This window comes from Suncus etruscus, chromosome 3 (genome assembly GCF_024139225.1).
Source record: "Suncus etruscus isolate mSunEtr1 chromosome 3, mSunEtr1.pri.cur, whole genome shotgun sequence".
Taxonomy (NCBI): Eukaryota; Metazoa; Chordata; class Mammalia; order Eulipotyphla; family Soricidae; genus Suncus; species Suncus etruscus.
In genome coordinates this window covers 77,511,838-77,537,469 of record NC_064850.1, presented here as the reverse complement: position 1 = coordinate 77,537,469, position 25,632 = coordinate 77,511,838, and the positions used below count along the sequence as shown (strand labels likewise).

At 40.1% G+C, this 25,632-nt stretch overlaps 1 protein-coding gene across 1 annotated transcript in view; it reads right to left on the bottom strand.

Annotated features, from left to right (window-relative positions):
• The window catches only part of PRUNE2 (prune homolog 2 with BCH domain), a 313,372-nt gene extending 299,901 nt beyond the window's left edge, over positions 1–13,471 (bottom strand). The window contains exon 1 of the mRNA XM_049769754.1: positions 13,233–13,471. Coding sequence (XP_049625711.1) covers positions 13,233–13,268 — 36 coding nt within the window. The 5' untranslated portion in view covers positions 13,269–13,471. The remainder of the gene's footprint in view (positions 1–13,232) is intronic.
• Positions 13,472–25,632: the final 12,161 nt, after the last annotated feature.

The following is a 25,632-nucleotide window of genomic DNA, read 5'->3' as shown; positions in this document are numbered from 1 at the left end:
CTGGTGCATTTCTGTCTTCCCAGGGCCAGGTGCTGTCTGACCCACACCCTGACCCCATGCAAGAGGAACTGGATATGGAGAACACAATGAGGATCATTCAGAGCAACTTCTGCCTCTGCTCTGCGTCACCCAATATGCACTGGTTCCGTCTGGGAGTGTGAAAGCCAAACAAGCATGTTTCTCTTTTTTTTTTTTTTTTTTTTGGTTTTTTTTTTGGTTTTTGGGCCACACCCGTTTGATGCTCAGGGGTTACTCCTGGCTATGTGCTCAGAAATCGCCCCTGGCTTGGGGGGACCATATGGGACGCCGGGGGATCGAACCGCGGTCCTTCCTTGGCTAGCGCTTGCAAGGCAGACACCTTACCTCCAGCGCCACCTACCCGGCCCCCGCATGTTTCTCTTTCTGCACCCCCTAGCTTCTTGAGGAGATCATTTCACAGATCAAACTAAGGAACCATTACTAAGGTAATGGGTCTCTAAAAGCCACTCATTCTAAAAGTTTTGTTCTGACTGTCTTTTTTTCTTTCTTAATGGCGGAAAGATATCGTTCCAACTGGGACCTCTTCCATAAAACCTTTCAAATCATTCAGAGTCCATCAACAGCCGTTCCTCCCTTGGCCAGCTTTTCTCTGGGATCTTGTTCTACGAGGCCAAGGTCATTGCTCCAGCTTTGTTGTGCAACCAGAATAAAATTCAATTATTTAGGAGGGGAGTGTGGAGTGGGCTTTCTCAAACACTGTACATACTAGGGACCAATTTTCCTCTCCATGTTCACTTTTCAGCACATTCCTGTACATGCTTCTGATGTAGAAGCATTGTGTAAAAATGTGACTTCTCAGGCTTCCCTCAAAACTGAGTTTTTCTATGCAAGGGACTCTGCCAGATTACCTTCCAATAACAATTCCAACCTTACTCTCCTATATTTTAATATGCAATGATAAATAAATTCCATGAGCTGATCTTGACTCTTCTGGATTGGTGACTCCTATGATTGCCAGTGATGTGCTTTAGGTCAACTATTATATGGCTCCTAAAGTCTGTATGGACATTAGGAACTATTTACTCTACACCAAAGAACAACACTCATTTAGGTCCTGGCTCTGTTTCTTTAATGGCTCTGTTCATTTTGTCTTTGTGCAAACCCCACTGTAAATTATCCTCATTGCAGCCTCTAGTAACTATCTCTTTTCTATTAGCTAACTCCACATTCTGAGAAAATAAAGTTTGTGAATATTGTGTCAAAGAGCACATTAAGTGATGATGATGACAGCTAACATGATGCAGCTTTATTATATTCCCAACATTACTCTGAATTATTTACAGACGTCATATGTAGGGCGGGGTTTTTTAATCCAAAAGAAACTAATGTTAAGTTGTTTTTTTTTTTTTTTATTGCTTTTTGAAGCCACACACAGTGAATTTCACAGGTTACTCCTGGCTCTGGTCACAGGAATCATTCCTGGTGGAGCTCAAAGGACCAAATAGAATGCCAAAGATCAAACCCTCAAGGCAAGAGTCTTTAGAGTAGAGATAACTATTTAACAAATTCTGATTGAACCAAAGGAAGCTAAGAATGGTCCCAGTTCCTGTGAATTTAAACAGGGATTTCTGGTACTTTGTATATTAAGGCCCTTTTTGACTTTTTATTAACTGAGATAGAGAGCAGTTTCTCTCTCATCTTAGTAAACGTGCATCTATGATATAAATTATAAGAAGAGGCTATTATTATTGTTGTTGTTGTTATTTTGTAGAAGACATTGAGTTCCAGTGAGAGTTGCCTAATAAAATATACAATGTAAAGTTAGCTTTGAAGGAGGCATGTGGCTCTGGATTCCATACTAGGCACCATGTCTTATTGAATTTAGGGAAGGAAAGTGAGAAGGAAGACAAGAGAGAGCTGTAAATTTCCTCTAACCCCAAGGCTGCTCTTAGGGTATCTCCCTAAATCTCCCTATTTAGTGCAGGTACAGTCTGCCACGGGATGCTTCCTGGGTTCCAGGCTACGGAACATGTGGTATTGTCCCTCTCAGAGAGGTCATCAAATAGAAGCAAGAAAAACACATATGCGATTTTGATTATATTAAACAAGTTTAGAACTTGTTTTGAAGCTCTGTATCACATGCTTTTGCTTGTTTTTTGTTTTTGTGGGGGGTTTTGGTCACACCCAACAGTACTCAGGACAATCCTGTCTCTGAACTCATGGATTATTCCTGGTGAGCTGATGGGATCAGATGTGGTCAGTTGGTTAATGATGGGACCTGGGTCAGCTATGTGCATAGCAAGCACCCTACTTGTAGAGAAGTTTCAGCCCCCAGGCATTAATTGCTAAAAAAGCTTATTCAAAACTGTCAGACCTGTTGACAAAATATATTTTAAAAAATACATCATTATAAAATCTATTTTTATTTTTTCCAGTGTACTCAAAAGATATACCTTACATATCAGAATTAAAAAGTCAATAAAACAAATATGGGGCTTAAAAAGATAGCACAGAAGGAAGATGCTAGCCTTGCATGCAACAGATCCAATATTCATCCCTGACACCCCCACCCCAAAAGGTCTGCTGGCTGGCCAAAAGTGTTCCCTGAGAGCAGAGCCAAGAGTAAGCCCTTAGTACTGCCAGGTGTGGCCAAAAAAATATATATATAAACAAGATAGAAACAACAAGATAAGCAACAAAACCAAGCAGTTTAAATAATTTATCTTGCTTATTAACCCATTTACTTTTCCAGGTGAAAAATATTTTAATGGTATAGTTCATTAGTTTATTTTTGTTTTTGTTTGTTTGTTTTATTTTAGGGGGCCACACCCAGTGATGCAGTTACTCCTGGCTATGCACTCAGAAATGACTCCTGGCTTGGGGGACCATATGGGACAGCAGGGGATTGAACCATGGTCTGTCCTAGGTCAGCGCATGCAAGGCAGACGCCCTACCGCTTGTGCCACTGCTCCAGCCCCTAGTTTTTGTTATTTTTCGTCAATGGAATCAAGTTACTAAAAAAATACCCCTGAAGTTCTTATCTTAGAAGTCTTCTTAAGTTAGGTTTCAGACATATAATGTGTCAGGGTCAATCCCACAGTAAGTGTCAACCTCCTACCACCAATAATCCCAAAGTGTATCCCATGCCACCACCTCCTGCCCCCCAACCTGCCAGCATAACAGGCCCATTTTAAATGTGGGTTGTTAAAGTTTGACTTTGGTTTAGCTATTTAGTTCTGTCCTTTCTTTTTATTTTGTTTATTTGTTTAGGGGCATATGGCAGCGCTCAGGGGTTACTCCTGGCAGGCTCGAGGGACCAAGATGGGATGCTGGGAATTGAACCAGTGTAGTCTCCATGCCAGGCAACCACCCTACTCACTGTGCATTCACTCCATCCCAGTTCTGTTCTTTCTTAACACTTCCAAAGCACCTGAAACTTCTTGGTCCCTGTCCCCATCCTTTCATATCTGTGTTTCTCCTCCTCTACTCAATTTCTTTCCTTCTCACTATACTCTGGGGCAAAGAGCATTCTCAACAATTCCCATTTAAACCATTACACTTCTTATGCAGTTATTCTAAATATATATTTATGTGTATATATACATATATGTATATGTACATATATAGATGTGTATATATCTACAATTCCATTGTATAATTGTAGTACATGATCTACTACTTCATGACCTTCTACTCTGTTGTTGGACATCTAGGTTGATTCCAAGTCATAACTACTGTACTGAGTACTGCAGTGAATAGCAATGTGCATACATCCTTTTGGATGAATGTTTTTCTATGCTGGGATAGATACCCAGATAGATAAGAGAGAAAGGAAGAGAGAGAAAATAGAGAAGAAAGAGAAAGAGAAATAAAAATAAGAAAAAGTAACTATATCTTCATCTCACAAAAACACACAAAGTTAATTCAATGTGGAGTAAAGGATTTGGGATTAGATTAGAATCCATAAAATACATTGAAGTGAACATAGGCAGACCTTTGAGATATTCCTAAAAGGCTGCCTAATGTAAAACATTTACTTTAACGGGTTTTTTTGTTTGTTTGTTTTGGGTTGTTTTTTGTTTGTTTGTTTGCTTTTGGGCCACACCCAGTGACACTCAGGAGTTACTCCTGGCTTGGGGGACCATATGGGATGCCAGGAGTATCAAACCGCTGTCCTAGGTTAGAGCAGTCCGTCCTAGGTTAGTGCTTGCAAGGCAAACACCCTACTACTTGCACCACTGCTCTGGCCCCATTTATTTTAACTTTTGATTGCCAAGAAATCCATTCAAAGACATCCATCTGGAACTAAACATAGTGTCAACAGTATGATACAGCTACTAACTCAAAATCAGATAAGGTAACAGACCCACCCTCCCATGAAGCTCTTTTAGAAGCTGCCTAAAAACTTGCTACTCACTTCAGTGACCCTATTTCTCACTTACTGTACCTTAATTCCCACTCTTAAGCTTTAATTTCACCGAACAGTGAACTTCTAGTCCTATACCTGGACCCTAAGAGAAATACTCTTAGGTTTGATCTTTTCCCCTCTCTACCTTTCATAATAATGTAAGTGTGTATAGAAGAAGATAGATTATATCTTATAAACACATCTTTACATTATTTCCTCTAATACCCATATCATTTAATATACTATCATATAAAGTGTGTTGATCCAAAAAAAAAAAAACAACTTGGGGCCAGAGAGATAGCAAAGGGTAGGGCATTTGCCTTGCATGTAGCCGATCCAAGACAGACAGTGGTTCGAATCCAAGCATCCCATATGGTCCACCATGCTTGCCAGGAATGATTTCTGAGCGCAGAGCCAGGAGTAACCCCTGAGTGTCACCAGGTGTGACCCAAAAACAAACAAACAAACAAAACCACAAAAGCAAAAACAAAAAAAACTTTATCTCAGAAATATCAAGCAAAGGAAATTAAGTACCAGACCAGCTTTGAGCTTCTTGCCAAATCAAAACAGGAAATCATTTCCAATTCATTGCACCAAAATTACAAAATTTCTCTAAACATTATCATTTCAGAAAGACTATTACAGTACAGGCTAATAAAAAAATAAAAATTTCTGATCATACATTGGGGGGTTCAATGAGGGGATAATAATAATGCTCTATGACAGACTCATTACTCAGACAAGCCATCTGATTCACACCAAGTTTAAGCCAAGCAGTTGGACTGCAGTTACAGATATCAATGAGAACAATGTGGAATGCCAACAATCTCAAAGACTCTAAAGGCTTCTTTGCCCATATCTCTCATGATCTTTAAGTCCAGTCCCGAGACTGTGAGAAGAGCCAATGGAGTAAACTTGGTACAGTGGCTAGGATCAAGGGAATCTACTTTTTCATCTTTGAACAATAGCAGGAAATCTAAGTTCTAATCATTGTGGTTTGAAATATCCTATTTCTTTTTCTAGCCAAATAACACTTTATTTTAACTAATGTATATAGTTTCTAAGAAGGTATGCAAAAAAACTGCCTCATTATTTTGTGTTAATGTTTTGTACAAAGAACAAATCCTTTAAAATCCTGTCCTGGGGCTAGGGTAGGTTATTTGCCCTCTTATGGACAATCTGGGTTAGATCCCCAGAGCCTACCAGGAGTGATTCCTGAGTGCACAGCTAGGAGTAAACTCAAAGAACATTTGGGTGTGGCTCAAAAACAAAAAGAAAGTCCTGATCTTACTGTTCCTCATATCCTGCAGAAAATCAACCTGGATCCTAGCATATTGTCCTTTATTAGAACAAGCTCTCTAGTAGTTCAGACTAGCCTTCCATTTATTCATTTTTATTGAACGATTACAAGCATTTTTATTAATGCTTTATGTAAGACTTATGAATCCTATGGCTTCATTAATTCTAGAAACATTGAATTCTTTTTTCTGTTTATTATATTACAGTGTGGCTCATGGTTGAAATTGTGAAATGCAAGGGTATCATTAAGACTGCTCAATTTACTAATAGCAATAGTATTTCTGAAGTTTAAAGGGTGAAAGTGGAAGACGTGTAAAAGATGTTTTCATAACATTCTCCGAAAGTGGAAGACGTGTAAAAGATGTTTTCATGACATTCTCCTTGCCACAGTAGGAAAATGGTTTGTAGGAAGCTCATGAGACGTAGTGATGTCTGGGACAATCGATGGAAACTGAAGGGAAAGGGAGTTCCAGTTGGAGAAGTTGGAAGAATAACAATGCCATTCACTGAAATAAAGAGCTTACAGGAAAGAACATTTGAGACAAATGGAATAAATAGCCATTCTCCCAAGTTCTGTACTAAGAGTTATAGTTATATTGGTTCCAACTTTCCACAAACTTGTCAAATTGTTTCATTATTACCCCATTTTTAAAGTTTTTTTAAAAAAATATGAAGGGTTGGAGAGATAGTACAGCAGATAAAACATGCAGTTGACCCTGGTTCTATGTCAGTCATCCAATAAGGTCCCCTGAATACAAGTAGTAATTCCTGAATGTGGAGCCAAGCATAACCCTAGAGTATCTCCAGGTGTGGCCCAAAAGCCATCATCATCATCATCATCATCAATTTAAAACCAAGACTAATTTTTTTTTGCTATTTGGGCCACATCCAGTGACACTCAGGGGTTACTCATGGCTATGCACTCAGATATCACTTCCTGGGGCTGGAGCAGTGGCGCAAGCAGTAAGGCGTCTGCCTTGCCCGTGCTAACCTATGACAGACCATGGTTCGATCCCCCAGTGTCCCATATAGTCCCCCAAGCCAGGAGTGATTTCTGAGTGCATAGCCAGGAATAACTCGAGTGTCACCAGGTGTGGTCCAAAAACCAAAAAAAAAAAAAAGAAAGAAAGAAAGAAAAGAAATCACTTCCTGCCTCCATGGACCATATGGGATGCCTGAGATTGAACCAAGGTCCATCCTGGATCTTCTGAGTGCAAGGCAAATGCCCTACTGCTGTGCTATTGCTCCAGCCCCTATATTTTTTATTTTTATAAATAATTTTTTTTTTGGTTTTTGGGTCACACCCGAGGGTGCTCAGGGGTTATTCCTGGATCTACGCTCAGAAATCACTCCTGGCAGGGTGGGGGGACCATTTGAGATGCTGAGATTCAAACCACCATTCTTCTGCATGCAAGGCAAATATCTTACCTCCATGCAATCTCTTTGGCCCCATAAATAAATACAGCTAAAAAATACAGCTAAAAAGTTGTTCATAATTGAGTTTTTGTCATACACTGTATAGTACACATTTCCCACCACAAACATGCCCAGTTTTCCTCCCCATCTGCCCTCTTCTCAGCTTGCCTCTGTGGCAGATATTTTCTTCTCTATCTCTATTTCTCTATCTTTATCTCTCTTCCTTTTTATTCTTTTACACTATGGTTTGCAATCTTCTTACTGAAGGGGTATCATGTGTATCACTTTATTTCCTTTCAGTACCCAGTTCTTGTCCAGAGTGATCATTTTCAACTATCATTGTCATAGTGGTCTCTTCTCTGCCCTAATCACACTCCCCCTCTGATAAGTGAAAAGCTTTCCACCATGCACTGGTTCTGCTAGCCCTCTATTGTATTTTGATATTAATACCACACTTTTTTTATATCCCACAAAAGTGTGTGATCACTATTTATCCCTCTCCCTCTGACTTATTTCACTCAGCATAATACTCTCCATATCTATTCAAATATAATTAAATTTCATGACTTCATTTTCCCTAACAGCTGTGTAATATTCCATTGTGTACTATGTAATATTCCATGAGATGTACCACAGTTTCTTTATTCATTCATCTGTTCTTGGGCACTTGGGTTGTTTCCAGATTTGGGCTATTGTGAATAATGTTGCAATGAACATAGGAGTACAGACAGCTTTTCTGCATTGTGTTTTGGGGCCTATATGGAATATTTCCAGGAATGGTATATCTGGGTCATATAGGAGCTAAATTTCTAGTTGTCTCTTCTCTACCTTAACTGCAATCTCTGCTATTTGTGGCAAGCTTCCTACTATGGTATGGTCTTTCTGGCATTTTTTTTATTGTTTTTTGGATATTTTTATATATTTTATTTTATATCCCACAAATGAGTGTGACTGTTCTATGTCTGTCCCTCTCTCTCTCTCTGATTTTGTTTATCATAATACTCTCCATATTCATCCAGGTATAAGCAAATTTCATTACTTCATTTTTCCTAAGAGCTGTATAGTATCCCATTGCATAGATGTGCCATAAATTCATTATCCACTCATCTGTTTCAAGAGTTATTTTAAGGAAAGTACTTTCCCCAGACTAACCCAAAGTCCAAGGACTCAGATATTGATTTCAGACATTGCCAGAAATTTTTGAGAAAAGCAGTCTGGTACTGAAGACAGGGCAGCCACATAAAACTGTAGAAGTTGTATGTTGCATAAAGCAGAGGTGTAAGTCATGTCCTAAGTCTTATAGATGTTTCCTTCTGAATTCACAAGGCCTCAAACTTCAAAATTCATGATGTGCCTATAAATCTCAGGGCTCAAGGACCAATGACAAAGGCAACCTGTCTCAGGTCCCAAATGTTCTTTCCTATTTTATTTGAAGTCTTTATCTAGACTCTGGTATTCATCTTTCACTTTTCTCTATGTAATTGGCCACCAGGTTGTGTGGTATATCCTTCACCAAGCTACTGTCTTTTACAAGAGTACCTCAAACCAGTACATCAAAACAAAAAGTAATATAAAAGCAATTTATTACAAAGCTATAACCTTTTTGCTTCATTAATATAAAATATTCTTCCAAAACATTAACTAAACACCACCCTGGCTCATTTCATCACAAGGCCAATGGTGCTATGTAAATGATAGCAAGCAAGTCCTCCCTGGGAAGCTGACAGATAATTTCTGAGATTTACACAGTGGTTGGGGCAGGCTGAAGCCCTCCAGCTTAATGCTGAGGCTTCAAGAATTCAGGACTGATGTCATCCCAGGTTCCTTACTCATCAGCCCTAATGGGGCAGAACAACATTCTCAATAGAGAAAGCTCTGGGTTTCTGAGCTCCCTACTCTAGTGCCTCTGCAAGCAAAATCTTGCTGCACCCATTCTCACTGACAATGGAAAGAATGCTGATCTGAAGGTCTTGTGGTCTCCCCTGTTAATGAGCCAGTTCCTCACGTGAACTACTCTCCTGAATCTGTCATTGCGAGTCCTTCCCCGAATCCTTTAAAAGTCATACAATATTCCCCTTGAAGACATTTTATATTGGCAAGCACTGCCAAACACTTCCTGTAAAGGATGGCAGAAAGAAGATACTGCTTTATCTTTCTCTCAAGAGGATTAGTCTAAAAACATCCTCCAGTATTGTTTTTTAATTTAAATGCATCTCTTTAGTGGAAAGGACAGGGTGCTGGCCTTGCACTCAAGTCAATCCGGATTCAATTCCTGGAAACCCATCTGATCTTCTGAGCACAACCAGGAGTGATCCCTGAGCACAGTGACCCCCATCTCGAAGTAAGCCCTAAGAACCCCCAGTTGAAGTCCCCAAACCAGAAGTAATAGTGTAGGAAATAAAATAAAACCCATCTTCTCTATCATTTTTAGTTGTTTTATATTTTGAGCTATGGATGCACTTTCTTTACCTAAGGCCACCTACCATTGAGTGTGAGCTGGCATTCAGGTTGCCCAAAATTTCTCTTTTAGTCACATCTATGTATTATACGGTACCTACAACAACCCTTTAGGAAGTAGCTGTTCCTGCTTGAAGTAGCAGACACATTCCCCACACTGGAATGGTGACCCTATGTACACCAACTCTTTTAACACAACATTCCTGGGGCACTGGCATGCCATGTCCTTCTGGGAATAGCCGACACTTCTCTTTCATACACTCAGTGCTGAAGAATGACCATCTTGGGGCATGTGTGCTGCAGTGATGTCTCACCATCACCATCACCACCTCCAGCTGCTGTTTGAAGTGTAGTGAATAGTGAAGGCTGAGCAACAGAAGAGACTCGGTGTGCCAGGCTTGACTTCCTACTTTCTGGGCTGTGATTATCTTTCTTTGTTCAAGAGGACTTGCTCCTATGACTTCCTTCAGGAAGCTAGTCAGGCAAGTATGATTACGGTGGTCTTAGTGAAAATGCAGGGCAGAGACCATCATTCTTTCCCTTCTTCATCATATCTCACCACAGAAGTATTGCCACTAAGACTCTACCATACAAATGGCCTCAATAAAACTGGAGGTTTCTTTTTTTAAGTAAAACTTACTGACAGACCTGGAATTGTAGGATTCCATGTCTGCCCTATGCCTGCCCTGAATGGAAAGAGAAGAAAAGCTCTGAGATTTGGCAAGAGAAAAAGGAAATGTGTTCGCACTCTCATTTTTTTGCTCAAGCTGTTGGTGTCCAGGTCAGAAATAACTGGATTTATACATGATAAAAAGAAGTGAGGGTAATTCTAGGTAAAAATCATTACCTTTGGGGGCTAGAAAGTACAAGCACCACCAGCAGTTATCCCTTTGTGCAGAGCCTGAAGTAAGCTCTGAGCACAACCAAGAATGGCCCACAAACCAATAATAGAAATAAAAAATAATAAAATTCTTTAGGGAGGGACAAGGGCACAAGCCCGATGGTGATCTGGGCTTACTCCTAGCTCTGCTCTTAGGGATCTCTCCTAGTGAAGCTACAGGAAGTATATTGAGTCAGGGATTAAACCCAAGTCAACTGGGTATAAGGCAAGGGCCTTACCTGCTGCACTATATCTTTCAGCCATAAAATTCCTTTTTCTGTTGTTGTTGCTATAATTAACAAAACATTGGGGCCGGAGAGATAGCATAGAGGTAGGGTGTTTGCCTTACATGCAGAAGGACAGTGGTTCGAATCCCGGCATCCCATATGGTCCCTTGAGCCTGCCAGGAGCGATTTCTGAGCGTAGAGCCAGAAGTAACCCCTGAGCGCTGCCAGATGGGACCCAAAAACAAAAAACAAAACAAACAAACAAAAAACCTTAACACAAATTAACATAACTTTTGGAAGGCTATCTTAAACTAATAAAATGAAATATACATATAAAGCCAACAAACTATCAAAACAAATAAATAATTGTTTTAAATCTGTCATTTACACACTTTAGATATTATAGATAATTCCTTATTAATAAATTATAAGAAATAATTTAAATATAACATTTAAATTCTAATTATGGTCCAACACTTAAATGAAAGCAAGTTTGTTTTTTCTTTAAAATAGTTTCCAAAGTGTTAGTCTTGTATTTAAAATTCTAACCATTTTGTTATGAATAAGCTTCTCACAAATGAGTGTCCTAGCCGTGGATGTTTCCTCCTAAATAAATGTTATCTACACTACAGAGTACTAGGGTATTTATTACTATAATTGATTGTTGCTTATTAACTAAAGAAGTTTATTTACAAAGGAAATGCAAATTTTCAAAGGAAATTCAACTCTGAAAATGTAACCAAAATATCTTTGCTATGGCTGCCATGAGGGCCGGGCTCTCTGACAAGAAATTTATTTCAAGAAAATATAAAAATTGCAGTGAATGTTCTGTCTGAAGCAGGAAATAAGAAAAAGTATCTCTCAGTCTCCTTTGTTTCCTGTCCTTATGTTTTTTTTTTTTATGATGTAGAAGTAATTGCTCTGTTAAGAGACTCACAAATAAACTCACTACATTACTTTAAACTGATTACTCTGAAAAGAGAGTTTTTCTCCTACCAGCAATCACTCTTTAGAAAGGAGACATTGGGAGGTTCTACCAGTTGATGTCTACAGTTAAATTAGTATTAAGGGAATGGAATATAGGGGAAGTCTAAAACTGCCTTTTCGCTGATCACCTTTTACTTTCACCCACTCACAAAAATAACACGTTTTCAAGTCTTAAAGAACATATTTTATATTGAAAACACCAGAAATACAAGGGAGTTTCAGAAAAAGTATTCTCCTTCATGTGCTCAGGCAGGACTACCAAGAAGAGGTCAACAATAGACACAGAAAATGATCAGATACTTTCACAATTTTCATACTCCCTCCCATACATTCAAGGTGCATTAAAGGAGAAAACAAAGTACTTATATTAGTCATTAACCTGAGAGCTCTAGTGTTTCACAGTCAAATCAGAGATACTTACAGTTAGACCAATGTGAGAAGCAGCACCAGTCCCTCTGCTCTGCCTTTGTTGTAGGAGGAAAAAAGGAGTTACAGTAACAATGACGCAAGCAATCTGCCCTGTGATTAAGACGTCACTTTGATGCAAACTCTATATATTGGCTTCTAAGGTTTAAAGGTTAAAGGCATTATAAATAATGCATTAACTCCTTTTGCCAGGCCCAGAAAAGGTTCTTTCGCTGCTCATTAGAGATATTGCTTCTAAACGAGCCAAGGCTTTTGTTTTTAAGTGTTGAAACAGAAACATTTCCATTACGTTTATTACATCCCTGCTGGCGAGCCAAAAAACATTTTGGATTCAAGAAACTTCTTCGAGAAGCCCTTAGTTAGATCAGAAAGTGGAGCGATAGTCAGGATTGAAATCACGATGTACTTTTCGGATTGGGGGTGCTCAGGTAAACCCCTGCCACCTCCCAGGACAGTCTGGCGAGCACTACCAGCCACAGATGAGACTTCCCCATTCGCCAGGGTAGGGTGACAGGTCCTAGGAGGGTTCAGAGAGCGGAGCTGGGGCTAAAACAGCAGGAGCGCACAGGAGCGGCGGAGCGTGGATGCTTCGGGAACCTGCATGCCCTTCCACACCAGCACCACCATCGCCCATCCAAGCAGAACTTAGTGGCGCTCTTCTCCCTTTTGCATTCCCACTTCCACTCACGCAGGAGGCCTGGAGCACAAGCCCTGACCTCCTTCAGCCTCCAGCACACTGCAGCCTTGCCTCGCGTGGCCTCTCTGGCCAGTCGGCATCACCTAACTTCTGCTGGGTCCCAGGCCTCCTGCCTGCCTGGACTCTCGAGCCCTGCACGCACAAGGCGCTGAAGGGAAGAGTAGGGGAGGAAGTTATGGGGGGCGGCGAGAGCACCAGGGACTTTTCAAAGGAAAATGCACATGCGGACAACTAAGTGTCAAAGTTGTTTCTTCCCTTCCCCGTTTCTGCAGCAAACGCTTTGACTTCACAGACGCGGTTGCACACTCAGATCCAAGTGCACACACTTATCCACCAGCGCGCGCGCACACACATACACGCGCTCGCACAGACGTACATATATACACGCATGTATGCGTGAAGACAAGTGCGCACGCACTCACACGCGCGCGCACACAACCCCGTCCCTCCACTTACCAGTTTAGACTTGGCGCGTTGCAGAAATTCTTCCATGTCCTGCGCGCCTGGAGCCAGGCTCCCCGCAGTGGCGCAGCCAAAGCTCTGCGGGGCAGGGGGGACGGGGGCTGCGGACAGGGGCCACCGGGCGCAAGGACGCGCTGCCCCTCTGCACGGGTGGCCAAGTCCCAGCTCCCCGCCCAGCCCGAACCCGCGGCGAGCCCCGGGAGCAGCCCTTCGCCCTAATAAGGGAAGTGGGTGTGGCGCCCGCACACTCCTGCAGGACCCGCTTCCTGGCCCGAAGCCGGGCGGGCGGGCGGGGTGTGGGGGTGGCGAGACTCCTCGGCCAATAGCAGCACCCCGCTGCGGCCTTCTGACTTGGCGTCGCCTAAAGAGACTGCAACCATGGACAGCTCCAAAGCCTGAAGACCAGAGCAGGAGTCCAGGGAGGGAGCCAAGGCCGGAGCCCAGAGCAGGAGCCAAGGCAGTGGCTCCATCAGAGCAAGCTTTCCCCATGAGGTTCCTCCTCCTCCTGCACCACTGGATCCCCTGTGGCTGGCATGTTCTTTCTAGGGACATTATCTGAGCTAATGGCTGGCCTTGCCAATTAATTCTCCTAGGTGTGTGCGTGTGTGCGTGTGTGTGTGTGTGTGTGTGTGTGTGTGTGTGTGTGTGTGTGTGTGTGTGTGTGTGTGTGTGTGTTAGCTGGGTGGGAGGGAGGACACTTTAGGGAAGAAATAGAGGAGGAACAGGTTGGAAAGTTGCTGCTTCTCTTCTCTGTGCCATGAAGCGACCCACTCTGGATATCAGGCTTAGTATCATCCTACCGGTTGCCCTGCTGTGGCCCTCAGGCTGCTGACCACTTAGAACGGCCCTGTTTCAGTGATCTCTAACCTATGGGTTTTTCTTGGCACTGTGTTTGTTCCCTCTGACCTTAGCAGGCCTTAGCATCCTTCCCACAACCACGCCCTTTCAAGTTTTCTCTCACACCGGAGTCTTTGCTTCTTGCTCTCCGTCTTCTGTAGGCTTAGAGAAAGTTGTCAGCTCTGAGTGCACATTTAAAATCACATTATAATCACCACAGCGCTTAAAAATGACTGGTTTCTACATTCTATACCTCAAGTGCTCCATCTGGCTCTAGCTAGGAAAATCCTCTGGTTCTGATTGACCCTCAAACTTCAGCCTGCAAAGGAACCACTTAGTAATTAAAAGAGTCTTCAGAGTTTCACCAGAAGGAAAAAAAAAAATCAGACTGAACTGATACTAAGGAGTGAGCATTTTTATAGTCTCCTTGGGGTTGCTGATGCTATTTAGCCTCTAGTAAACCTCCTATGAACTACTCCCCCCTTTCTACTCCACCCTGATGTTGATTCCTCTTTGCCATCTTCTTATGTAGAAGCCTTTGTTTCCAGTTCCATGAGAATATTCTGTCCATTTATCTCTATTCTCCAAACATTTGAATGCCACAAGAATGCTGAGGTCCATGAAACCCTGACTTTGATGAATTCCTAAAATAGCTCATGTCATATAAAGCTCCCCAGTAAAAATATTTTAACAAAATGGCTATGGGGCAAAACTGCTTTGCCTCATATTTCTGTATGATTACCCAATTAATTTTTGTTCAGAAGGACCCAATCAAAAGAGATCAGCAGCGGGCAACAGATTTTATTCAAAGAAAGGGACAGGAATAGTAAACACTGGCTTACATTCAGGTGATGAGCTATGGAAACTGTGTTTCCAGTTCTTTTGCTGCCTTGAGTCATTTAAAACTATGTAGATAAAATAAGTGTTCTGTCAACCTTTACACCTAAGAAGTTGATCACAATTCAAGGAACTTAGGGCAAAAAATAAAAAAATTCTCAGGAAGTCCTTGTCTCTGAAGTTAGTGGCGATTTTAGTGACAATCACATAATACCATTAGTAATATATATATATACATATACATATACATATACACACATACATATATAATTTCTAAATGTTCCACGTTTTTTATTGGGGTGGCCTCCTCTACAATGCTGGTGTCAACCTGAACTACTCCCAGTAGTGCTCCAGAAGTCTAGAGGTGCGAAGGAATGAGCCCAGAGCACTGTGCATTTTAAGCAGTGGCTCCATCCCTTTGAGCTATAGGGGTGGACATTTTACATAAATCCAGCAGAAGTAGCACCATGAGAATTTCTGCAACTGGAATTTAAGAAAATGGCAGTTTCCTCAGCTTGTTTCAGGGGTGGCATCTTGAGGAACCTAAATATCATGCTCTGATTACTGAGCTCAACCTCTGTGGTAGTGGAGCTCAACGTCTGTGGTAGTGGACATGGTAGAGGCACTAAGGACCTCACCTGTTGCCAAAAACATGGATGAATCATCTTGTGTCTATTTTTCTGTTTTGGGTGATAATTAGAGTACCTGGAGCCACTCTTTGAAAGACTCAGACAACCAGGCCAGAGGTTCAAGACAAGAGTTTAAAAATCAAGGCCTATATAAGGTGATGGGAATTCATAAGGCACCCAGTGATACTTGAAGAACTCTGAGGACTCCAGAGTCATACCTAGTGATGCTTGGTGAATCAAATCATGCTTAAGGTAGAAACCAGGTTGGGCACAAGAAAAGAATATTCCTAAATCCCCTTCAATCTCTCCAGCCCAAAGAAATATATTAAGAATAAACACTCTAGCCCAGTCAGACTACTTCAACCACGTAAAATAGAATTCAACTACTTCTGTGAGTCATACCTAAATTTCTGACTCATAGGCATATATACTTATTAATATTACATAAACCATTACATTTTTGAGTAATTTTAATGTGACAATAAATAAGCAGAACACTCAGCCACTCACTGTCACTGTGGGATGTTATCCGTTCAATATGTCAGCATTTTCTTTAAAATAAAAATAGTACTTGGTTGGAATTACTGAAACCATGAATGCAATAATAAATGCAAAACTCCTAACTCCTAATTCATAACAGTCACTATTGTCATAATAAAGAGTCTTTCTAGGAAAGGATAAACTTCAAGTAGTAGCTTGAAATGGAGAGGAGGACCTACAAAAACAGAGCCCCAAAAGAGAGGAATTGTTGGGTTAATTGTAAATGGCTTAAAGTTATAAAAATCATTTTCAGATTGCATTATTTTAAATACGTCAGTAACAGGGATAAAATAGGATAAATAACATAGATAAGACTGAAATTTGTGTCTCCGATACACCAAGCATTATATCCTAAAATCACTGTTTGGATAGGAGAGGCTGCATAAAGGCAGCCTATATCAGGGACCTGCACTGCAGATGCTGCAGACTTCTCTGCAGTCTTTTCTAATACCTCTGCACACACTACTCTTTACTCACCAAAGATCAGGTCTCTGTAGCAAAGTCTGTGCTTCTACATATCCAGATTGTCACTCCCTACCAAGCCCAACCCTCCTTCTTCGATAGATATACTGCAGATCCACATTCACCCCAGGCAATAACTGCCACCCTTGGAACTCACACAGGCAAAACATCATAACAGTGGGCTGAGAGACCTGGCTGTGTGTTTTAGGCAAAGTCACTTGCCTCTCAGATCATCAGCTTCATAGAGGGGGAAGGGAGAATAATTCAGATTCTTTCTTCTCTCTCTTTCTCTCTCTCTCATAAAAAATGTTAACAATAGAAGGAAGTAGAATATAAAAAAGTCTGTTTGATTTTAACAAATATCTGATAAATGTACCCTTTTTAAAAGGAGATGTGAGGGAGGCAACAACTGTCAACTCATCATTGGGCACATTCCCATGCTCATCTCCATACTTGTCAAGCACACTTCTTAAAGAAGTGAGATCCTTGCTGGATGTATATTCTATTAGCTAAATTTGAATCGATACCCTAACTACAAGCTGTTACACTAGCACTCCGGGGAGGGAGATATGGGACATATGCTGGGTAAAGGGATGGAGAGAGGACAACCCTGGTGATGGGAATGACCCTGATTCATTGTCATTATGTACCTTAAATATTACTGTGAAAGATTTGTTATTCACTTTTGGTCATAATAAAAATTATATATATATAAAAAAAAAGCACAGTATCAGGTCAGCCAGGTGTAAATCAGTTGCTTGCCCATTGTATTGTATCTCCAGTCCACATAAAAGTTTTTGATTTGCCTTTGTAAGATTGGTTTTCTTAAAAGAAAAAAGAAAAAAAAGTTAACAGCAAAAATAAATAAATAAATAAATAAATAAATGTTTTGGAATGTGAGAAAAAAAAAGATTGGTTTTCTTTTAATTAAAATTTTATTAAAGCAAAAAAAATTAGCTGATGTCATGAAATAGGTTCAAGAAACTGTGTCTGCCATAGGGTCAGATTTAAAGCACTTACCCTTTTTACAACTGGCCCTGTTTCCATTTCTGGCACCACATGCATTATTCCAAAGATAACCAGGATTGACCTGAGAAGAGAACCAGGAGTAGCCCCTGTGTAATGCTAGGTGTGGCCCCCAAACTCTAAATAAACAAAGATACCCTTATATTATGGAAAGAAACCAGGTCTCTGAAGAGCTAGATTTAAAAGCAACTCATGCTATGTCAGGGACAAAAGACCAAAAAAGACAAATGTTCATTAATTGATTTTACTAATATATGTAAACAAGTGTCTCCCATTTAGCTTTTAAGCAGTTATGAAGTGCTAGCTTTCTACACAATGAACAAACACTATCTATTTTGGCCAATATTATGTAAAGGAGTGTTAGGTTACACTTTATTTTACCTAAAACAAAGATCATCCCTAGTTCCTTTGTATATTTGTTTATATTTTGGATTACCCCAAAACAGAGATTGTCTTGCTTGTTGTTGGTTGGAACTGGCTCAGGATAGCCTGATCTATCTGTTCTTACTGCCCCACCCAGGGGTGGTCTCTATACTCAATAAAAATGGCAGTTCTGGCAGGCAGAATTCCATACAAGGTAGAAGACTGCCAGACTACACATGTTTCACCCTCAGCCTGGCTTGGATTATTTCATGCATGGCCCTGATTCAGACTCGTTCACCTGGGGTTGGTTGGAGATACAGTGTGGTACTTGGGGTGATTTTACAAAGGAGGAAGTCACTTTTTTTCTTAAATATTTTGACAAAAAATAACCAAATTTCTTAAAATAGACCTTCAAAATATTTTTAAGGATACCTTATAACCATAATTCTCCTAAGATTGTTCCATGAAAAACTTACAAACAAAATTAAAAAGAAACAAACAGGAGTTACTGGAACTGTAGGTGGCTGTTGTAGCAAGTGACAAGGCCCAGATCTTCATGAGAATCAAATGTCCAGACTCTGAATAGGGTACACAGCATTTTACGTTGTTTCTGGGAACTGCAGGCATCTCATAGAACAGTGAATTTAATTTGAAAGGACAATACAAGAGAAGAGCAGGGCTCTGGCGCAGAGTCATCATGACAATGAAAGACAGTGGCTGAGCTCTCAGATCTGAGCTTTCATCTTGATGTAAGATGAGAGGGCATGTTCTTACTGACTTTGGGTAGTCTGTCTTTCATACTCTTCTCCTTCCGAACATTGCTGCTGGGTCCAGAGTTACAGTCTAAATTTCAATTTGGGTCCTTTTAAGCCATTCCATGGGAAAAGTATTTGAAATGTTACTTATTCTTAAGTCTTGAGAAGCTGCTTACATGTTCTCTCATCCTTTTCCTAGCTTCTCTAAATTTTAAAACAACAGATACTACAACTAACCCCTTTATAGAGATAGCAAAACTGAAACCCAAAATTGTGACACACTTAAGATTGGAATTCTGGCACTAAAATGAAAATGCCAGGCTGTTTTCCTTAACAGCTAAATAATTATTAAATAGTTACTTTACATGAAATGTTACTTTACATGAAATATCTTCATAGTCATGTTTTACTTAGTTTAGGAATCGCACCTGACTGTGCTAGTGCTAGCTTTTGTATAGCTCAAAAATTACTCCTTGAAATACTTTTGTGCTCAGGAATTTCTCTTAATAGCTCTCATAAAAAGACTCTATGAATGGCAGAAATCAAACAGGTCTTAACTACATGCAAAGCAAATCTTGATTTAGTAGTATTTAGTCATCATAGCAAATTATAAAATATGCACTAATAGTAACCATGGTTTAATAATATTCAGACTGATACACTTTGCCTAAAAGTATTCTGTAGTGAGTGGTTAACGAGGATCCAAACTCAGGTGATAAGGTCTGAAGCCCAAGATGCTCTTCTATCAGATGTAAGAATGAGGAACTGGGCCCGGAGAGATAGCACAGCGGTGTTTGCCTTGCAAGCAGCCGATCCAGGACCAAAGGTGGTTGGTTCGAATCCCGGTGTCCCATATGGTCCCCCGTGCCTGCCAGGAGCTATTTCTGAGCAGACAGCCAGGAGTAACCCCTGAGCACCACCGGGTATGGCCAAAAATCCAAAAAAAAAAAAAAAAAAAAAAGAATGAGGGACTGAAGAAATAGTACAGTGGGTAGGGCACTTGTTTAGGTGTGTCAGAATTGGGTTGGATTCCTAGCACTCCATACCCCTGGGTCCCACCAGCAATAATTCCTGAGTGCAGAGTCAAAAGTAAGCCCTGAGCACTACCACATGTGATCCAAAACAAATAAACAAAAACAACCAAAAAGAAAACAACAAAACCCCAAATTATAGAATCAAATATCTATAACGAACATGAAAAAAGTAGAAAAATTATATTTTATTAATAGAAAGCCTGAATTTTTTGTTTTTTGTTCTTTTTGTTTTTTGTTTTTTGTTTTTGGGCCACACCTGGCAGTGCTCAGGGGTTACTCCTGGCTGTCTGCTCAGAAATAGCTCCTGGCAGGCACGGGGGGGACCATATGGGACACCAGGATTTGAACCAACCACCTTAGGTCCTGGATCGGCTGATTGCAAGGCAAACGCCACTGTGCTATCTCTCCGGGCCCAGAAAGCCTGAATATTTTATGTTTGTAACATAAACTAGATAAGTATCAGGGATTATACTAAAACATCATAAAATATTTTGTCAAACATTAATGCATTTTTTAAAATATTATCTTATAGCTCAGTAAACTTCAAAAATATGGTGAACAAGCAGGACTTATTAAAGATGTCTGGCTTGTTGAGGTCTGCATTAATAATAATAATAATAAGAGTGCTTTTGCCTTGCATGAGACCAACTAGGATTTGATAGCCAGTATCCCATATGCCCCCCCCCAAACACTGCCAGGAGTAATTCCTAAATGCAGCAGAGCCAGTAATAACCCCTGAGCATCACTGGGTGTGCCCCCCAAATAAATGATTTCTTATGTGTTTACTTTTTTGTATTTAAGCCATGTCCCAGCAGCGCTCAGGGGTTACTTCTGTACTCAGAAATTATTCCTGGCAAATTTAAGGGACCATATGAGATGCTGTGGATAAAATTCAGGTCAACTATGTACAAGGAAAACTATGTACCCTACCCACTGTGCTATCACTCCAGCCTCATAACCTATGTTTTCAACACTGACATCCTCAAAGAAATGATCAATTCGTGAGATTCAGATTTCAGATTAAAGGAGGTATTAAAGTTACTAAATTGTTTAACAAAGGTTATTGATCTCTCTTTTAAACAGTGCTGATAATGGACTCAGTGAAAAAAAATACCAAAAATGTTGCTTAGTAAAATAGGAATATTTTCAAAGTCCCACAAGTCATCAATTAAAATGAGGGCCAACAATCATTTGTTCTTCATAACTCTCTGCTCCAAATCTGACTGGAAGACCACTCTAATTCCAAAAAGAGGAAGAAAATCTTTAATGCAGAACTGTAGTAGCCAGCTACAATACTCATCATGTAGGCTCTACTTTCTTCATCCTGGGCACCATACCAAAGACTTGCATTGTACTATTTTTATCAAGCTCTCGTTGGGTTACTCCTCTTAGAACTAGTACCCCCTTGGGCCCGGAGAGATAGCACAGCAGCATTTGCCTTGCAAGCAGCCGATCCAGGACCAAAGGTGGTTGGTTCGAATCCCTGTGTCCCATATGGTCCCCCGTGCCTGCCAGGAGCTATTTCTGAGCAGACAGCCAGGAGTAACCCCTGAGCACCGCCGGGTGTGGCCCAAAAGCCAAAAGAACCCAAAAACCAAAAAAATAAAAGAACTAGTACCCTCAAAAAATATCTACCCAAAAGATCTCTTACTTCATTATTCATATTCCAACTGAGAATGGAAGGGTTTTTATTAATTTCTCCATTAATTTTGTTTTATTTTTTATTTAATTAAAGAACTGCAATTTACAAGTTATTAATAGTTGAGTTTTAGGCATATAATATATCAACACCAGTCCTACCACCAGTGTCAACTCCCATTATCAGTGTCTCTGTACTCCCTTATCCCCCATTGTCCCTGTCTGCCACCTTTGCAGGCACATTACAGAACTTGGTGGTTGTAGGATAGATCTCATGTTTTCAGTGTTTCTGACCCTGGAAGCTATACCACTCTCAACATAACCAGAGCCCTGACTTCTGTTCCCATCTTTCTTCCTGCCTTGATTTCTTTTTCTTTTTAATTTTTGCTCTTGTTTTTTGGGTCACATCAGTGGTGCTAAGGGGTTATTCTTGGCTCCATAATCTTGGAAGTGCTTAGGGAACCATATGGGATGCCAAATATTGAGCCCAGGTTGACTGCATGCAAGACAAGCACCTTACCTGCTACATTATTACTCTGGCCCCTGCCTTGATTTCTTCTCTGTCCTTATCTTCTCTAAACACTGGGGTCAGGAGTGATCCAAGCATTTTCCCCTGCCCCCTTTACATTTCCTCATTCATTAGCTGAGAATTTTTTTTAATTAAATAATTTTTATTTTAACCAAAGTGGATTACAATAACTGAGAATCTTTTTTTTTGGGGGGGGGGCATACCCGGTGGCGCTCAGGGGTTACTCTTGGCTATCTGCTCAGAAATAGCTCCTGGCAGGCACGGGGGACCATATGAGACACTGGGATTCGAACCAACCACCTTAGGACCTGGATCGGCTGCTTGCAAGGCAAACGCCATTGTGCTATCTCTCTGTCCCCAATAACTGAGAATCTTAAGAACAGATACTGTCGGACTGGAGAGATAGCACAGCGGCATTTGCCTTGCAAGCAGCCAATCCAGGACCAAAGGTGGTTGGTTTGAATCCCGGTGTCCCATATGGTTCCCCCCCCCCCCCCCACCCCGTGCCTGCCAGGAGCTATTTCTGAGCAGACAGCCAGGAGTATGCCTGAGCACTTCGGGGTGTGACCCAAAAACCAAAACAAACAAACAAACAAAAAAAAGAACAGATACTGTCGTTTCTGGATTCTAGATTCCAACTTTAAGGCCTCCACCAGAGATTTGACTTCCTGTTGATGAAAGAAAAAAAATTATTTAAAGCTATTTTAGAATACAAATTCAGTATCTGGGGAAAGTCTGGTCCACTATCATGTCAGAGCACATTGATCATTTAATTTAGTTGCTAGTTCATTTAACAATAGATTAATATCAATATATTTTACATCAATAATAGGGATTTTTAAAAACCTCACCAATGAGCTCACAATGAGAAAATTACAAGATCCTTACACTCCACAGACTCAGGAAAACTATAATTGTATAGAAGCAAAAGTCTCTGGAAGAAATTGGAGAAGGTTAACTGGAGAATGAGCAATGTCACAAAGAAAAAGCAATATATATATATATATATATATATATATATATATATATATATATATATATATTTTTTTTTTTTTTTTTTGGTTTTTCAGGCAACACCTGTTTGATGCTCAGGGGTTACTCCTGGCTAAGCGCTCAGGAATTGCCCATGGCTTTGGGGGGACCATATGGGATGCCGGGGGATTGAACCACCGTCCTTCCTTGGCTAGCTCTCACAAGGCAGACACCTTACCTCTAGCGCCACCTCACCGGCTCCAGCAATAGATATTTGAAAAAAAAAATTTAAAAGAAGGTGCCATAATTCCCAAGCACATCAGTAGAAGCACAGAATGATAAAAAAAAAAAGAGTCTAATAAAATCCAAAAGCCCTTCTCATCCATTATTTAAGAAAAACTTAAAGATCATTGAGTGAGGGGCTGGAGAGATAGCACAGCAGTAGGGTGTTTGCCTTGCAAGCGGCCGACCCAGGACCAACGGTGGTTCAAATCCCAGCATCCCCTATGGTTTTCCGTGTCTTCCAGGAGCGATTTCTGAGCACAGAGCCAGGAGTAACCCCTGAGCGCTGCCGGGTGTGACCCCCAAAAAAGATCATTGAGTGAATGACTTCCTCCATATTTCACAGTGAAGTTGTGGTGGAAGGAAGCAAACTTGCATAATAATCTACTATCACCTACTCCTTACTAACATTTATGTAATATTTAAAATATATAGGATAACTGTACTTCATAACTTATATACTAGTTCATTTATTTATTTAGGGACCATGAGGAGGCTACACCACCCAATGGTGCTTAAGGGTTATTCTTGGCTCTATGGTCAGAAATTACCCTCAACATTGGCTTAGGGGGACCATTTGGGAAGCCAGTGACTAAATCCTGGTCAACCCCATTTAAGGCAGATACCCTATCCACACTCCTATCACCCCAGATCCTCATTTATCTATGTGGAGGGCATATTCAACTATGCTTAGGGTTTGCTCTTGGCTTTGTACTCAGGAATCACTCCTGGTGGGTATTAGAAGATATTATGTGGTTCCAGGGATTAAATCCCAGTCAGACACCTGCAAGGCAAATCCTATTCACTATACTATTTCCCTGATAGAATATCTATCTTATTTAATGCTCATTAAATTAATTTAAATTTTGTACTGTACCCCAACACCAACAAGTTTCAGGTACTCCACAGCACCAAACATTTCTAATTACAATAGTAAAATCATGATTTTATTCTATTTAAAGTTTCATTTTGTTTCTGAGAGTATAATTCAGAATAAATAAATACTTAGAAGTGTTCACTTCCAAGCTGCTCTTTGCAAGGAAACCCAACAATGTACTCTTTTGTAATGGTGTAAATAGCACTGCAAAAATGGCTTCATGTCAATTAGCATGTGTAATTTAGATTTTAATTAACTAAATCGATGCTAATACTGCCAAACTAGGAACTTTACCCAATGCGGATGTGGGTAAAAGTAAAAGAAATTTTATTTTCCTTCAACTGATGTAAATTCAAAATTCTATTAAATGATACACTGGTTTGTGTCTGTCAAAGTTTGCTCTATAATCTTTTCTGAAATTAAAAGAAGTCATATTTTTATTTTGGATGGGAAAACCCCACCTTGCTTTGAACTTACTCCTTGATTTGAGTTCAGGGATAACTCTTGGTAGTGCCTGTGGACTATATGCATTGCCTGGATTGAATAGAGGTGGTCTATAAAGAAAGCATGTTACATTTTTTAGTTTGAAATTTTTAAAAAGTTCATTGATGCAGAAATCACAAATAGACAGTCATTGCTATTTGGAAAAGGTCATAACAATCACCAAAACCATTTCATAACAGTTGGCACTTTTTGTGACAGCAAATATTTCATGCTGACTGCTATGTCATTTTCTAAATGCCAACCTAAGGTTATTCATTTTAGATTATTAAAGTTATTACTTTGTACACTTTAAGGGCCCAGAAGTCAGGGCTTTGTTCTAAGTTTTTTTTTACTCTCCACACTGTATCCACTGTTAGTCTTGAATAATGATAATCATAACTGTCGGTCCTGAAATAGAACTCAGCAGAGAATCATTTGCATTGCATGTATGAGGACCTGAATTCAAGCCTTGCACCACATGGTTTACCCAGAACTGATGGGAATGTTCCCCCACATTCCTCCCATTTCCCAAAAATAGGATCAAACTAAGGCTCGTAAAACAAAAGAAAAAATCATAAATAATAAAGGACCAGAGTAATAGCACTGTGGGTAGGGCACATGCCCAACCCAGGTTCTATCCCTGGATCCCATATGGCCCTCCAAGCACTTCCAAGAATGATTCATAAGTACAGAGGCAAGAGTAACCCCTGAACATCACCAAGTGAAGCCCATAAACTAATAATAATAATTAATAATAATAATAACAATAACAACTAGTCAATTCCTTGCTGGCTGAAGCATTAAAATGCATAGCTTTTAAGTCTAGCTGGATAAGAAGAGTAACAAATGCCAGCACTTTTGAAGCCTTTATTAGGTTCTTTAAGAAACCAAAATAGTTATTTTCAAAGAAAACATTCTCCACAGTTCAGATTAGTATATACCTAAAAATCACTGGCTGGAAGGAGAAGCACAGAATCATTAAAACAAAGTGAGTACTGGATCAGAGATGAAAACAAGAAAATAAAATTATTTTTTTCTTTGAAATATTTCTTTGATGTTTGAGTAATATCTTATTTTTTTGATGTATTATTTCTTTTATGTATTTTTGTTTTCAGTGTATGATGCTTATA